Source organism: Seriola aureovittata, chromosome 15 (assembly GCF_021018895.1).
Source record: "Seriola aureovittata isolate HTS-2021-v1 ecotype China chromosome 15, ASM2101889v1, whole genome shotgun sequence".
NCBI lineage: Eukaryota > Metazoa > Chordata > Actinopteri > Carangiformes > Carangidae > Seriola > Seriola aureovittata.
Genome location: NC_079378.1, coordinates 16040416 through 16056334, shown reverse-complemented (window position 1 = coordinate 16056334; position 15919 = coordinate 16040416). Strand labels below are relative to the sequence as shown.

Sequence of the window (15919 nt, the reverse complement as noted above, 5' to 3'; positions counted from 1 at the left end):
ACATTCATCACCAACAGGGATTTATTTAGTGTCAGAACTTTGCAGCAACATTTCTGGTTATAATTTTAAAAACAAACATTAAAACAAAAATATATTTAATTAGTTACAGTGTTCAAACTTCATCATACAAAAGAGTGCTGAATCTTGCATGGCTAGTTAAAGTTGGGACCAAGAGAGCAGACATCAGTCTGTTTAAAGAGCACTGCAGGAGTGCACTGTCTAACCCATGGACACCAGCAAGCTAATGGATGACAAGGTCCAGAGTTGAGAGTCAATGTTTGCTCTTCTTTGTCTTCTTGTGGGAGCGGTGCGGTGACCGTGACCTGGACTTTCTTGCCTTCCGGTCTGGGGATGGTGATCGGGAACGTTTGGACCATTTGGGAGACCTTGTCCTGTTAAATGGGTAGAACATATGATTAAGTGGTTTCAAGAACAACAATTGGGGTGAATTCCTTGGTGCGTTACAAAAACATCTCATGGCACTTGCCTTAAAGGAGAGATGCTCCTCGATTTTCGAGTCTGGTCATCGGGATCTCTACTCCGTCCCTGTTTTCTGTCCCCATCTTCACTTCTTTTGCTCCTTTCTTTGTCCCTTCTGTCTTCCTTCGACCTATCTTTGGACTTTGATGTAGATCTCTCATTCTTCTCTTCATCTTTTTGAAACTCCTATAGTAGACGGGGTAAAACATGCCAACGTAGTCAGATATAGGCCTCTATGTCTGTTAAGATGCAAAACATCACATGGGAACTGGCTTGTAAAACAAACCCGTTCGTGCTCAATAGCGATTAGATTCTCCACAAGGGGGAGCTGTTTGGTCAATGTCAGACCAGTTCAACACACGCTAAACTGTTGGACCTACATTAATGGAAAATAACATGATTTCAGACTTGTAGATATATACATATCAACATTAATGCCTACAGTTTGAGAAAGTCATGGTTTTTATTTTTTTTTCCTCTCCAGAATTCAGTTCAGGTCATTCAGTGAAACCACTAAACCACAGTGTCAATCCTTGCTAACAACTAGTTTCTTCTTCTCCAAGCTAACCATGAGAAACGGACACATGAGGATGCTTGAAACAGTGTAAGCTCTGGTCTAACTTTAACATTCAACAGAAACTGTACTCCAGTAAACAAAACATCAGTTTTGCATGTTTAACTTGTAAAATACAAAACACAACAAAGAGACAAAAGTTAGAAAGAAAAACTAGCTAGACTTTGCGTCCCTATAGATGGTGCACACGGGACTGAATCTGCAGATCTGAAACTACTAATCCTGTGGCTATGCAGTTTCACATTAACTGTGTCTGGTTTTGAGTGCTTTACATCAGTAACACCGTTCAATACGCTGCCAATTGATATTCTAATTTTAATGTACGGAACTGATAACAACCACTTTTGTAAATTTTGCCCCATATTGTTCACAATTAAAGAAATATTTCTATCACAGTTGTTTGCAGTTTTGCTTTAGAGACCCCTCATAGCAGAATTAATGCTGGGTGTAAATAGGAATTGTGTGTGATTAACTGTCATGATAATTCAGGAAAATTCCTGTTTAGAGGTAAGTTAGTTTAAGGCTATGTAAAGGGTCAAATCAAACATGCAATACTAATTCAAAGCTATGCTAGTAGAAGCTGTCCAGTAGCCCACCTTCTGTAGCAGTTTGTTTCTGTAGTGCTCCACTTGTTGTTGTATGCTCATTCCAGACTTTCTCGGCCTCTTGCCGGATTCCAGCTCATCTTGGATCTTCATAACTTTTACCTGTGTCAGATCAATCTCATCAGTTCCACATGTTTACTATCTCTATATCTTGACACATTCTCATAATGTGTAGAAGATGAAGGGAGGCTGCAAACTACAGTCTCTAATGTAAATTGGTGTAAGGGAATTCAAATGTGCGAATGCAGTTATGGTTCTAATTGTTCTAATTAACAACTGGTGATAATTAAAAATCACAAGAACACTACATTTTAATAGCATCTTCCTTCCTGAATTAAATACTATACTTCTGGCTTAAACAGGATATTGAGGTGAGCATGGTATGAGGTGAGATGTTCAAAAGTGGATTGTCTGTACTGCCGGATGACAACCACAGTCACTTTTTTCAGCTAATCTAACCTAGATAAAGATAGACAAAGATATTTCTGAAAGATATGCACTTGCCTCCAACTCTCTCAACCTCTTCCTTTTGCTCTCAGACATCTGAAAACTTCTGAGGGAGCTCTGGAAGTCTGCACTGTCATATTTGGATGAACTGCAGGAGTCATCACTGCTGTCACACTCTGAGTCCTCATCTCCATCCTGGGAGTTGACACTGTCACCGTGAGGGAGAGGAGAACTGTAAAATTTCCATACCATTTGACTGTTTATGTATACTGTGCATGCTTTTCACAGATGCATTGAAACCAGCCACGGGGGTCTTACCTTACATTCACTTCATCTTCACTGTCCTGCTCCACCACAATGTCCCACTTCGACTCAGCCTTTGCTGAGAGAGAAAGGGGAAAGATGAGCAGGATCACGGGGAGCAGAGTGATATGATACAGATCTTGACCCAATTTACCTTGAGAAAATGTCCCCGTATCACTTGTCTTCTCCCACTTTGACAAAGGCACTCTGGAGAGAGGAGCATTGCTGTCATCCACTGAGGGAAAGAAAGAGATAGCCGGGTCAGGACAAGGACAGGTGATCAAATAAATGGTATGAGTCACACCATGATTTTATGGGTTATGTTTGCTATTTAATGATGTTGATGGCTTTTAAAATCCCAGTATGAAAATTCTGTATTTTCATGCCCTGTTCTCATGGAGATCAGAGTGCACACTTAGCTACACAAGGGGGTGGATCAGTGTACCGATCTAAAAAAAAAAAAAAAAAGAAATTGACAACAGGAAACTGTGGATGTGGTTGAAAGATGTGCTTTTGATGTGTGGTGGACTCACAGGGCATTCCATCAATGTCATCAATGGCGACTCCTAAAGGAACACCGTCTATGTCATCAACAGGGACTCCATCTAGAGGGTCCCAACCCATGGGGCAGCCGTCCAGGTCATCCACAGGAGCTCTGTCCAAAGGTAACCCATCTATAGGTGTGCTGTCCATTGGTGCACCATCCAGATCTAAGGGTACTTCCTACAAGGAGACACACAAATGCACATACGTTTAGGGTTGTTTGTGTAGAAACATTCGAACAAGAAGAAGATGATGTTCAAATGTTTGAACAAAATGCCATTAGAAAAAGGTTATAATGTCTGTAATGAGCAGATAAATATTCAGCTCACCTCTGCTGTCTCTGCCAACTCTTCCCCTGCTTTGGCAAAGCCCAGAAAGATGTTTTGAAGGTGGATTAGATAAGGCTGTGGGTATATGGCCCAGTCTTCCCATGCTCTGAAACAACTCATGACCTTTTGCTGTGGAGATAGGATATGAGAATGTTTCTGTTGTAATTCTTGTTTTTTGGTAAATGTCCTTGTGTGAGGCAAATGAAAGACGGGATTACCTTAAACTGCTCAGCCTGCAGCCTGGCTTGTATGTTTTTGTGTGCTGCATTAAGGTCTCCAAATATCTGCGTTAGCTTTGTTTCAAAACTGAGACAGAGACAGAAACACTTTAAGACTGTCAGATGGAGAAGAAACAGAACACAATAAGTGTGTGGGGCTTAATTGTGCGAAAGTCTCTTACTATTTACGATAATATGATGCACCAGCTACTTTGGCACATGAGTTGTGCAAGATGTCTGACACTAGATACAATCTGGCAACCTGTGGGAACGAGGACAAAAAAAAAAAAAAAAGTAAAACATGATGTGAGTTAAATCACCTATACTTTACAGAGGTGTTCTGTGTACGTTTTTTTTATTTCTTAAATAAAAGACTCAAAGAGATGCCACTAGCCTTCTTCTGAAGGGGCGTCTGAAGCAAAGAAAAAGATTCAGTGATGTGTCCCACTACTTCCTCTGCTGCATCTGCTCGCTCCAGACAGAACAGCATGGCATTGGCAATGTCTCCTCTGCTTGGCGTGAGCTCTTTAAGCAACGTTTCCAGTCTCTGTCTGTGCCTGAACGGTGTGTACAGAAGAAGAACAGGTCTACATTCAACTACATCAACTCAGCTTACAAACGGAAATGTCGCTGTGCCTGCTAGACACACTTACTCATTTCTGAGCTGCCCTTTCTTCACCTCCTCCTCGGGGGAAGCGTCCTCCTCCACTTCTGCCCTCTCCTCACCCTTCTGCGAGTAGTTGTTTAGGACAGGTGGTCTCCATAAGGACCCTCCGCGAAACATACGGAAATCTGTGGTTCTCCACTCTGTTGGGGACTCTCCCTGTGATAGAGATGAAGGCCAGATACATGGATGCTTACACAGGGATACACCACAGCTGGATTTTGATGGAGTAAAACAATCTATGTGGAAGGAATTGTAACTCTTCAAAACAGCATGACTCTAATGGATATTCCTCATTAAAATGAGATTAACATGTAAAAGATTAGTATAGAAATATTTTTATTTCTTCCTGATGGACTCCTGAAGGCTGCACCTTTTTTTTTTTTTTTTTTTAATGAAAGTTTTGCTCCAAAGACATACCTGGAGGATTGAGAACAGTTTCCAGCGATAGTACACATGATCTTGGCTTTTGTTGTCAAAAAGGAACCTGAGAAAAAAAAAAAGGGAAAAAAAAGAGCTAATTAAATATGTACTTTACAAGGTCACTTGGGAGAACAACACATGACCAGGTACAGCAACGCTTACCTGTATTCTGGGTTGTTTTTCTCCTTGTTCATAATTATGGCTTCAAATACAGGACCTTCACGCACCACAAACTCTATCATCCTGTGAATAAGGAATAATAGATTCCTGAGGGGAAAGAGGAGAGTATCAGAGCAGGGTTTGTGTCAAAACTCTCAATGTCTGTCAGTTAAAGCATGAGATCTAACACCTCTTTACAGTGAACTACTGGCCCTTGCAAACTGCTGACTGAATGGCAAACTGAATGCAACTGACCCGAACAGTGTTACTGCATGTCAAATCATTCCCTATTTTAAAAAATGTTGAACATAATAAGGTAACAGCCCATGGGACATTTCACTATATAAAACTATATATTTACTGCCGTCTACGTGGGACAGACACTGTGTCAGCATATTTTAATATTCCTGGGTCACTGTGTCCATGAAAGGGGTAAAAGCAATCATTCACAATGTCCATTCATGAACACTTAGATTAAAAGCCCCAATCCAAAGTTTGAATTTAGCCATTTTACCTTGATTGATGAGAAGAATCCAATTGTTTTGGCTCTGCAAGACTTTTGTAAATATAGTCATTGGACTTGACAAGGTTCGTCTCAACTACAAACTTCATACACAGCTGCATTTCAGTTGTATGGCCACCCAGTTGAAGATATGTTCTTTAGATGTGATGGCCTCAAAATTCACGCTTTAAGACAATAACTGAAACAAGACATATTTAACACAAGTCTAATAGAATAGTTACTGTGGACAGGGGCTTCGGGCCTGAAATCTCTCTGAACTGGAGCATCAATGTACAGTATGTTCATGCAGTGTTGCAGGTTATGTGTCTGATCTACCACTGCGGTTTGCACGTTCATATTAATCACTACTCTAACCTGAAACATTACCTGTTTTGATTTATGGCACTAGCATCCAGCTACCTCTGTCATAATCTGACTGGGGTTAATATTAAATCTATCTGCCTTCTAGCTGTATCGGTCTGCAGTGTCTCAGCCAACCCAAGGGAAACCCAGGGCTCAAAGATGTTGGTATAAATCCATGGCTCTAATAGTCATTTACAAAGTCTATTGCTATTCATTTTTCACATAAAACTACCTTAAAATTATATCGGAAACAATGTGGATTTTCTGAGGTATTTGAGCAAACTAGAAGATAAAACACCAAATATCTCTTAAAAAAAAAAAATACTACGCACATTCATTGTATGTAAATCTAAGGCCATAGGGACCTTTGACATCTACGATAAGAGCCTCCAGCTGTCAAAATGTCCACTGACAATGGCAAGTGTTGCAACACTACAAAGAGTTTGAGGTGTATACTTGACTCCCATGTCCCATATGTCAAATACAGTAACAGCTCTTAGGCCTGGGATTCCTGCATGACAGAATGTGTATGGATATAAGAACATAGCACCACAGCCTCTGTCCTATAACACTTGTGTTATTAACAGCTGGTCAGTCGTAGTAAGAAGAGTGTGTGTACCTTTCGGTTGGGATAACCACTTTGACTACGGCTTCGGACAGAGTCTGTTTGTGAAGTCAAACCAAATAGTGAAATATTAAAAAGTGAGTACTTGTACAGATGAAACACTGCAGGATACATACAGCATAGAAAACCACGATAGCATTCATAGTCAGTGAAATGGGGGGGAGGGTGACACAGCTTTATTACTGCAGTAAATTATTCTAAAATGCTTCACCATCTAAACTACCTAATTTATTTAAAGATATTAAATAAGATTAAAGGGCTAAGATGCATTAACACTTTGAATACACAGTCAAACTGTTAACTTTGAATTTGTGCATTACCATACCCCAGCATCCTATAAAATCGCACTACATGGACAAGGCGATAAATTAAATGAATGAACAAACATGCAACATAATCTTAACGTGATTTCCATTTTTTTTAAGTGATTTATGACAAATTACAGTTTTGCTTCTTAGTCATAGTCTGAATCAGTCGCAGAACCCACTGCAATTTGAACTGATTGCATTTTATTTAAACATAAAGACCAAGTGATGAATTTTCAGTCTTCTTTTTCAAAGGTTCATCCTTCCTTAATTTTCACCTTCAACACTCATTACTTGTCACTAAGATATAAGAGCCCATAGTGCCAAGTGAAACTCCACATTAGAGACAAAATGGTCATGCAAACACCCCAGAGAACAGAGACAAGTTTACCTTGTCGAGTTCCCCTTTAGACATGCCCAGCGGCTTGGTGAAGTCATTGCGGAAGCGACCCCTTGGCTGAGCATTGAAAGGCAGACCAGACGGAGGTGGCGGTGTGGCCCTCACCCCCACCGGTGTGTAGAGAGGCTGAGGTGGAATGCGAGCTGGTTTGCCCCATCCCAGCTTCATTTCAAAGCCCATAATCACTTTACCTACAATACAAAACATAAGTCAGTGTGGACACACAACCATACAATAAAAGCCAAAAGGGGGGGAGTGGGTCTCAACTGTACCATCAAGTGCAGCCAAGGCCCTCTCTGCATCTTTCCGTGTCATGAAAGCCACAAAGGCTCTGTTGGAGGTCCTGCATCGTTCCTCATCAGTCCGGGGCCACATGATCTTCACACTGGCCAGGGGACCATACTTACCAAACTCTTTACAGAGCATCTCCTCATTCATCTGAAAAATGATGAAACGTGATCAGTGAGAAATGTACCTCTCTGCCGCCCTGAGCCAATCAATATCAGTGTGCTCCTCTACCTTTGGGCTAATGCAGCTGATGTAGAGGTTAGTGGTCGTTGGCACTGTTAGGTCATCATATAATGCTGTAGGGGAAAAAAACGGGATTGAGTTTAGTATGATTTAGATGATAATGACATTCTCAACTAATCAGACACTGATGAAGAGGGACTCTTACTTGATCGCCCTGATAATGGTATGTCCAGATCCCCATACCCTCCTCCTCCCCCTCCTCCTCCCCCGCCGGGGTCATTTTTCTTCCTTTTATGTCTTTCCTCGCGTTCTTCTTGTATTCTGAAATTTTTCACATATAAAAAAAAAGGCTTCGGTATGACAAAAAGACAACAACGGATTCAACTGAAATGCGGAATCAGGTAGATTTACACTTACAGCTTAAGTTCTTCTTTAAAGAGCTCAAGATTACTCTTCTTCTTTTCTTCTGTCTTTCTTTTAAATATCTGTTAAATGACCAGGCAGCCATTGTGATCATTATTACAACTGACTGATTTGTCCAACTGGGCTGACCAAAGTAAGAAGTCACGGGCAACATATAAATATTACATTTGCATGTATACTGACTCCAGTTTCATTAAACAAACATCCCAGTACAAACTTACAGACTTTTTGCTTTCAGCAGATGATGCTGGTAAAACATTTTGGGACACAGGGACAAACTTCGTAGCTGGTCGATACAGCTTACTTTTCTTGACCTCTGCTGCTTCCTCCTCTGCAAAGAGAACAAATTCATGAACACTGACAACTTAACAATTCACTAGGTGTGGAAACTGTAATTGAGTTAATAGTAATTTATATCTGTAAGAACAGAAGAATGCTCGGTTATTGTTAGTGAATGAATTTTAGTAAACATCCTAAAAATATGGGCACTGAAAAATTCATATGGTGAACTATTTCACTCCTGAGTCAGCTTGATATTCTGTAATAATTACTTTCAGTTCTCTTTTTTTCCCCATTTTAGGAAGAGATAACTCATAATTCATCTTTTGTCCAGACAGAGGAAGAGAATTGCGATGTAGCTGTATAATATCATAATGCTAGATTGAAAATCATGAAATCCTAGCTGCTGACCTTTAGTTGCATTTACGATACCACCACGGACAAATGTTTTCACTCTGCTTTTCTCACTGGTCTCAAATGATGCCAAGAATTCTTCAAAAACCTCCGCTGCTTTTTCTTCCTCCTAGAGGGTCACACAAAAACATGCACTGTATATAGTATCTATTTTATCCCTTAATTCACTGTTGATCACATTCAAAATTTTAAGATTTGTGAATCCTAATATGCATTTATTTCACAAATATATTTATTGGAAAACATGCAACCAAAATATATATTACAAAATGCAGTTTTGTTTTAAATAATATCTAATTTTATACCCTCCTGCACCTCCTTACCTTTTTCTTGAGTTCTTCTTGTTCTTTCTTTGTGAGTGTTTTGATTGGAGTGACAGGTTTTCCCTTTCTATCTGCCATCCTCAAACTGCAAAATAAATAATATAATATAATATAATATATATATATATAAATAAAGGAAAGGTTACTGTCAAACTGCTAATTTTGTAAGAATTTAGTAGTTAAATTTGTAATATTTGAAAAACAATGACAGTAACATACAGACATTTGGACCCCACTGTATTTATTCAATCTATAACATAATCCCCTTACATTTATTGTTCAACTCAACCCTTTCTACTGTACTTAGTAGTTAAAAGTAAGCATATAAACCATTTCACCCATTTAGTGTTTAAATTACTGCACTCCTGTTACATGTATCCAAAAAGGTCTGACATCCTTGATTTATGTTGTACAAACTGTACATCACTTTCAGGGTCAGTAGAGTGCAATAAACAGTGACACACTTCTCCCTGGTCCTCTGGGGAACAGGGTGGGGTGTTTTCAGTCGTGTCACTTAATTTGCATCCTTCATTTACTATCCCTTCTTTGGTCAGATGGTAGATACAGACAGTGAGTGAGGCACAGACACAACAGTACTTTTCTCTACCCACATTCATGGAAACTTGGGATTTGAATAACTGTCATGTTAGCTACAGCCAAACTACTCCATCACATAATGTAGCGGTTTCAACTTGATAATACCTTGCAACAAATATTTTGGATGCTGTTTTATCCATTTGTAGCACAGATAGTCTTTAAAAGGCCTGGGCTTAACACCAGCTATCACCTCACTTTGCTAACGTTAGCTAACATTAATGTTTAGCTTTGCTAACTGTGGCTGGGCGGCAGTGAGATGAGAAGGTAGCGTCAGCCTTTAGATAAGTAATATTAATACAGCCGTTATTTCTCCATCTACCGTGATCTTCACAATCTCATGACCCAAACAGATACAAACATCCCTATCTATCCTAATCGTTAACATCTGCTAACCCCGTATGACATACAGCGAATGCAGTTCTCAGCTAGCTAACATAACGGTCTAATGTGTTCCTCCATAACGCCACAGAGCACCGAGAGACCACACAAAAAATTATAAAACAACAACGCATGCACATAGCTCCATATCTTAGCTAAAACTGTAACTTACAATGTGTGTCATGCTATTGCTGCACCATTTTGGTTGCGACGACAATGGATTTCTATCACAACATGCTAAGAGGCGTGACATCCGACTGGAGCTGTGGAGTGAGGACGCCTACTTGGTTGGTGTGCTCGATAATAAACGAGGCTGTCTGAGTCCTCATACATATTCATGAGAGAGAAATTATCTTTCATGGGAACTTGATTTACCTAAAGTCAGATTCCTCATGTTCTAGCTGCTTCCTGCTTATATTCCCATGTATGCTGAGCTTTTTCTACACATGTACTTTTCTAAAGTTTCTGGTTTGAACAGTTTTTGTTGAGAGAAAAAAACCGTGAAGAAACGTTTTCCTGAGGTTTAAACCCTTAGAATTATTCCTAACTTTTGTGATCTAAATTAAGTGCATCGTGGAATAAAGTGAAGTTCAGGTTTGAATACAAGTTGACAAAAGACAACCTTAAATATCTGGTGGAAAATATTCCCACATCGTATAATAACATGTCCTATAATGAAACCATAACAAATCTGATCTAATCACTTGTTTGCATTAATATTACATATCCTGTTATATAACGGACCAGTTTAGGTTTTGACAACTTAATGCCATGCCAAGTACAGTTAACAGTATAGGCTACATTTGGGCCATTGACAAGTGATGATATTAAAACTATGATGCATGAACACAAACTAAAATAAACTGAAATATACTAAAGCACACAGTAAATAGAGATATCAAATAAGTTAAATTGAGATTCACTATATTCAGTGTACTTATAACAACTCTGAAACCCCCCATAAATTACCATACAAGCTCTTAGGGTCTAATTTTTTGTTTTTCAGAGAGAACAATAACATAGTTTCAATTAATCAAATGAAATTTGGAGCTGGGAGAAATCACCTTGAGAGTAAATGCTAAAATAAAGTTGCCATAGTTGATCACAAGTATCACAGGGCTGACCTGACTTTACCAGCCAGGCAATCGCCAGTGACTATCTTCAGAGATGATAATCAATAACTGATTGTAGGCTAGTACATAAGTCTATAGGCTATAGGGTGCTGTACTATTTTTTTTATCTGCCATATTGACTATCTGATGCATATTAGTGTTCAGAAGGATATGGCACCACAGGACAGTCAGCATTGTTTAAATACCTGTGATATTGTTTTTATCATAGTAATTAATCATAGTTTGTCAGTAACCACCCACTGGCCTTCAGACACTGGGAGCTCAATTATGAAAATGATATTTCATGATCAGCCCTTGCCCCATGTGTGCTCAACTGGGGCCCCTGGTGTGATGTTAGTAATAGCAGGTGGAAGAAGGGTAAAAGCCTAAAATGGCCACCAAACCCTGCTCACCATCATCATCATCATCATCATCACCGGCAGCAGCAGCAGCAGCAGCAGCAGCAGCAGCAGCAGCAGCAGCACCACCACCACCTCAGAAGCCCATCCCCTAGCGTCCGTCCCGGGAATGTACCCTGTATGCGCATGGGCGGAGAAACTGCCGCTGTGCGCTGTTATTATTGTAAGAGTAATTTCTTTTTTACGAAAATGGCGTCTAGTCAGGGAGGTGTGGGAGCTGTCACGGCGCTACAAAGCCATCACTACTCTAGCGGACCTCACTGGAGCCCGGGCATCAGCCAGTTTCAGCAGCACCAGCAGCAGCACCACACGGCCCGCAGCCTGGACCGGGCTCTGGATGATGCCGTGTGCTCGGGGATACTGAACCTGAGCGGTAGGAAGCTGAGAGAGTACCCGGGGATGAGCTACGATCTGACCGATACAACACAAGCAGGTGGGTTGCCGTGCATGCATGGTCCACCGGAGACCACGAGAGTCCGTCCCGGTGGGCTTCATATAAAAATGTGCATGTAGATTAATGTGTAAGTGAATGCAACACGCCCGCTTTGTGTGTGGATTTTTGTCTGATTTTGTGGATAGAGGCGCATTAACGTTTAAGTGACAATATTTAAAGGGATATTCCGCCCACTGAACTGGCTTGTGTAAATGCACACATAGGCTACATCCTGGTTGTAATTAACGTCCACTCAGGCTCATATATCACACTAGTTTACTGCGCAAGGGGCTTCTGTTGCTGCTGTGTGGTTGTTTTGGTCGACGCCGATAGCTTTCAGCTTTTCAGCCCCCCTTGAGACACATGAATGAGACGGCAGGCGCACCCAAGTCAGGCGCTGTGCAGTGGTTTGCACACCGAGCTGCAGTTGATTTGGCACCGGACAGCAGGAGCAGAATATGAATGAACCGAGAGGCCAGGGTGTAAATTCTTACTCCCTGAATATCATTTGCGCTGAGCATGTGATACACGTACATGCTTTCTTTCATTTTCGGTAAAACCAGACAAAAGATGCGGGGGTACTTGCAGCCTCACCCCCCTGCTTCCCTCCCTGCCTGGGTGCATGTGTGCCCATACAACCCAGAATCTGTCAGAGGAGGAAGAAGACACCGGTCCGTTTTTGGCTTCATATGTTGGTTGATAGCTTTTTATCTGATCTTTGTTTCATGCATTTTATTGCGTTTCTGCAAGAGGTGGTTAGAATAATAGCCAATCTTATTCTGTATTCTAATAGCCATGTCAGTCAGTGGGTCAGTATTAGACTCACGTTTTCTGAAGGCTGTGTTATCAGGGTCAGGCCATACATACTAATTTGTATTAAACATGGTTGTGTGGAAAAGGGCTTACACTAAGTTTTAAACAGAAAAGACCCCATGATGGACCATGCTGCTGATAACATTTAGCTCCAAGGAACCCTATGTAGGATGTGTTAGTACAGAAATACACATTTTATTACTGTAGGTAATTTGAATGAATAATACTAAAACTGATTTTTTCATTGATTATTATGGGAACCTCCTCAGTCATTATCATGGACTTCTAGATGTAGCTGGATCTCAGAATCATACTCTCCTCCTCTGAGGGGTCCACATACCATATGGTGTTACTCTGGCAAGCCGCTGGCTCATTGGAGAGCCCTAACCCCAGGGGATTTAAATTTTCTGCTCAAAGATTTTGGTACCTCTTCAAACCCAGACAGTTTTTTCCAAACCAGAGAAAAATCCTACCCTTCTGGAAAACTGACAGATTTAAAGTAAAGTTAAAATATTAGTAGTAGAGTGTAAAATACTCATTACATTACATTATAATAAGCTGGGCTGCAACCTCTTGAGACAAATCATTGATAACAGATTTGTCATCAATATCATCATATTTCGGACATGAATGCAGAATGATGCTTTTTAGTGTGAGTGAATGAACCCTGTTCATTGCTTGCAATGGATAGCAAACCAGAAATGAACCATGATTCAAGTAAGCATGGTGAAGTGATGTGATAAAATGGAGTCATTTCAAATTGCTTGGTAGAAGCTTATACCTTTGAAGAGCTGAAGCCCTAAATATTATATGCAGGCCGCCTTACATGGGGGGCAGACTGATGCCTTAGTTAGTATGCACTGTTTATGGGCAGCGAATGTACAAACTTGTTATGACATACTGTACAAATGATCAGATCAGCTTATCTCTATCTAAACATGATAAATGTTCAAATTTATCAACATTTTGCACATAAGATTTTTAAATAACTGCATGTTATACAACTGACTGTAATCAAAAGAGATATGAGAGAGTGTACATTTCTGTCACACCTTTGTTCTGTTGCTTAGACTGTGTCACTGTGAATGCTGCAGTCTTTTTCACTTTTCTTCCCACATCTTCATTTCGATGCCTGGAATTAAAGGCGTGCCAGTGCAAAGTCTCACTTTCAAATGTGCAAAGAGAGATCAACACATGACGCCATTTTCACATCAAGAACAATCTGTGTCGTGAAAAGAAAAACCTTTACAATGTTGCATACAGCCTTTACATTTGTGTGTCAACGCTGGATCAATCACATCTGAAGCCACATCTGAGCCAAGCTCATTCCTATTTAATAAAGCAATTTCTCCTGAAATGAAGATAAAACCAGTTCTTTCTTAGTTCTCTCCTGACAGTTTAGTTGTTTGGTATTTGAACTGAAGTTGACCTGTGAGTATTGGCCCTCTCAAGCCATTTAAAGAGTGGCAGTCATATAAAGACAAAGATGCAGTCCCTTTAACAGTCTGCACACCTCATGAGTTAAGATAGTTCACCACTTACAAACAGTGTTCCTTATAAATACACGTCCCACCTATGGGACACTTTGGTGGCACTACTTTAGGTTTTATAGTTTTGGTCTGTGCTGGATTCAGTCTTGATACATTATTTGAAAACTCTAAGCCACCTGATTCTCTTTGCACAAAGCATTTTAGGATCCCCATATCACTGCCATAGCATAACACAAAATTGGTTTAGACTAGTGGTTTTACCTCCAACTCGGTACTCCTACACCTCTTATATTCCTTTTATTATGCAAAAAACCAAAAAGGTGAAGCCAAAAGACCTGTTTCTTCTTCTTTTTTTTTTTTTTTTACTATGTTTGTGCCTCTGTAACCTTGGTTCAGGATCTCTTTCACTCATTCTGAATTTTTGGTTGTAAAATTCAAAGAGTCACCTGTCAAAAGACATCATTGTTATGACTGTAGTCAAAAGGGTTAAAGAACAGGTAGCTTTGTATTTTGGGTACAATGTTTTCAGGCTTGTTTGTATAAATAGGGGTGTCTGGTAACAGGTTAACTCTTTTGCTGCCCCAGATAATTGAATGTAGAAGTTGATGTAAAAGAGGAGAAGACAGATTTTTAGTTGTGTCTTTGCATTTTATATCCTCATACGTTATGAGGAATGTTTAGATCTGGACTGCTCATTTAAGCAATAGCAGGTTATCCCACTATAAATTGGGCGTTATTATAATTTCAATCCATCCCGTTGCTGGTTTTAGAAATGAAATGGGGTTTATAAAAAGAACAGCATCTAAGTGAATGGTCTCCATCTGACTAATGGGCAGCGGTCGCTGTAGAGTGCGAGAAAGAGAGAGAGGCCTGCTCACACCAGGGTGTCTGTTTGCAGTGTGCTACTGGCAGTTTGTCTCCAGTCAGTTTGTTTTCCCATGGGAAAGTGCAAGAGCTTGGAGCCGCTGCTCTGACCTTGGAAAGGGGCTGAGGAGCAGTGAATCAACCTGGGCAGATGTTCAGGTTCATATTCCAGCATGCCCCTGCCTGCCATTAACGCTGCTCCCAAGGGGACAAACACACACACACACACACACACACACACACACACACACACACACACACACACACACACACACACACACACACACACACACACACATTAGGCAGTGTGATGTGCTTCCACTGCAGCACCATGCAGTGTCTTTACATGTGTGCGTTCCTCTCAGACATACAACAAAGTGTATATAGACAGCAGGAGGCTCATGCAGCTGCTGTGCGGTCTCTGTGGTAGCCAGTAAACAAACAGATTTTTAAACCCACAACTTTGTTTGGTGTCTGAGAGAACATAATGATTTATTTACAGTATACTTAAGAATATGGGTCGTGCTGGAGATTGTGGTTTTTAGTTTTTTTTTCCCTTGTGTAAGACTGCACAAAATCTGTCATTGCACTACAAATCTTTCACCCTCTTGTACATGACTCCTCAATGAAGGGTTTGGTGTAATATTTACCAGCCAAATACTACTTCAAAGGAAAAGAATGGGAGGTCAAAGGAACGATAAAGAAGTGTGATTTTTCTCACTAACGGAGGGTACATGTGTTAGTGATTGGACAGCCAAGAACAAATTAAAAGCTGTGGACCATGTCCAGACTTCCTTAGTGTAGTGTCCAGAGATGGTTGAAACAGGCGGCAAAATGAACATTGCACATTTCATTTAACTGTGTGAAGCACATGGTGAATCTCACACTGTGTGAATGCTCCTTTGTTGTCACATTCTTCAGAAGTTTGGTTCTTCAAGCTCCACAAGGACACGAGTACCAAGG

At 40.4% G+C, this 15919-nt stretch overlaps 2 protein-coding genes across 3 annotated transcripts in view; one reads left to right on the top strand and one right to left on the bottom strand.

Moving 5' to 3' along the window:
* Positions 1-3: 3 nt before the first annotated feature.
* Positions 4-10131, bottom strand: zgc:163098 (uncharacterized protein LOC100037380 homolog). The gene is made up of 24 exons (XM_056396824.1): positions 9998-10131; positions 8851-8935; positions 8525-8636; positions 8056-8165; positions 7829-7896; positions 7617-7732; positions 7460-7524; positions 7213-7378; positions 6932-7131; positions 6230-6273; positions 4749-4853; positions 4584-4650; positions 4153-4322; positions 3894-4056; positions 3682-3761; positions 3500-3587; positions 3282-3410; positions 2943-3132; positions 2564-2644; positions 2425-2488; positions 2164-2314; positions 1651-1761; positions 488-666; positions 4-392 (listed from the first exon to the last, which is right to left on the bottom strand). The coding sequence occupies exons 2-24, from the start codon at positions 8926-8928 to the stop codon at positions 272-274; spliced, it is 2658 nt and encodes an 885-aa protein (XP_056252799.1). The 5' UTR covers positions 8929-8935; positions 9998-10131; the 3' UTR covers positions 4-271.
* Positions 10132-11351: 1220 nt separating this feature from the next.
* lrch2 (leucine-rich repeats and calponin homology (CH) domain containing 2) overlaps positions 11352-15919 on the top strand; it is a 33087-nt gene continuing 28519 nt past the window's right edge. The window contains exon 1 of one of the 2 annotated variants that reach the window (XM_056397834.1): positions 11352-11789. In XM_056397834.1, coding sequence (XP_056253809.1) covers positions 11477-11789 — 313 coding nt within the window. In that variant the 5' untranslated portion in view covers positions 11352-11476. The remainder of the gene's footprint in view (positions 11790-15919) is intronic. The other variant, XM_056397833.1, reaches the window with a different exon arrangement.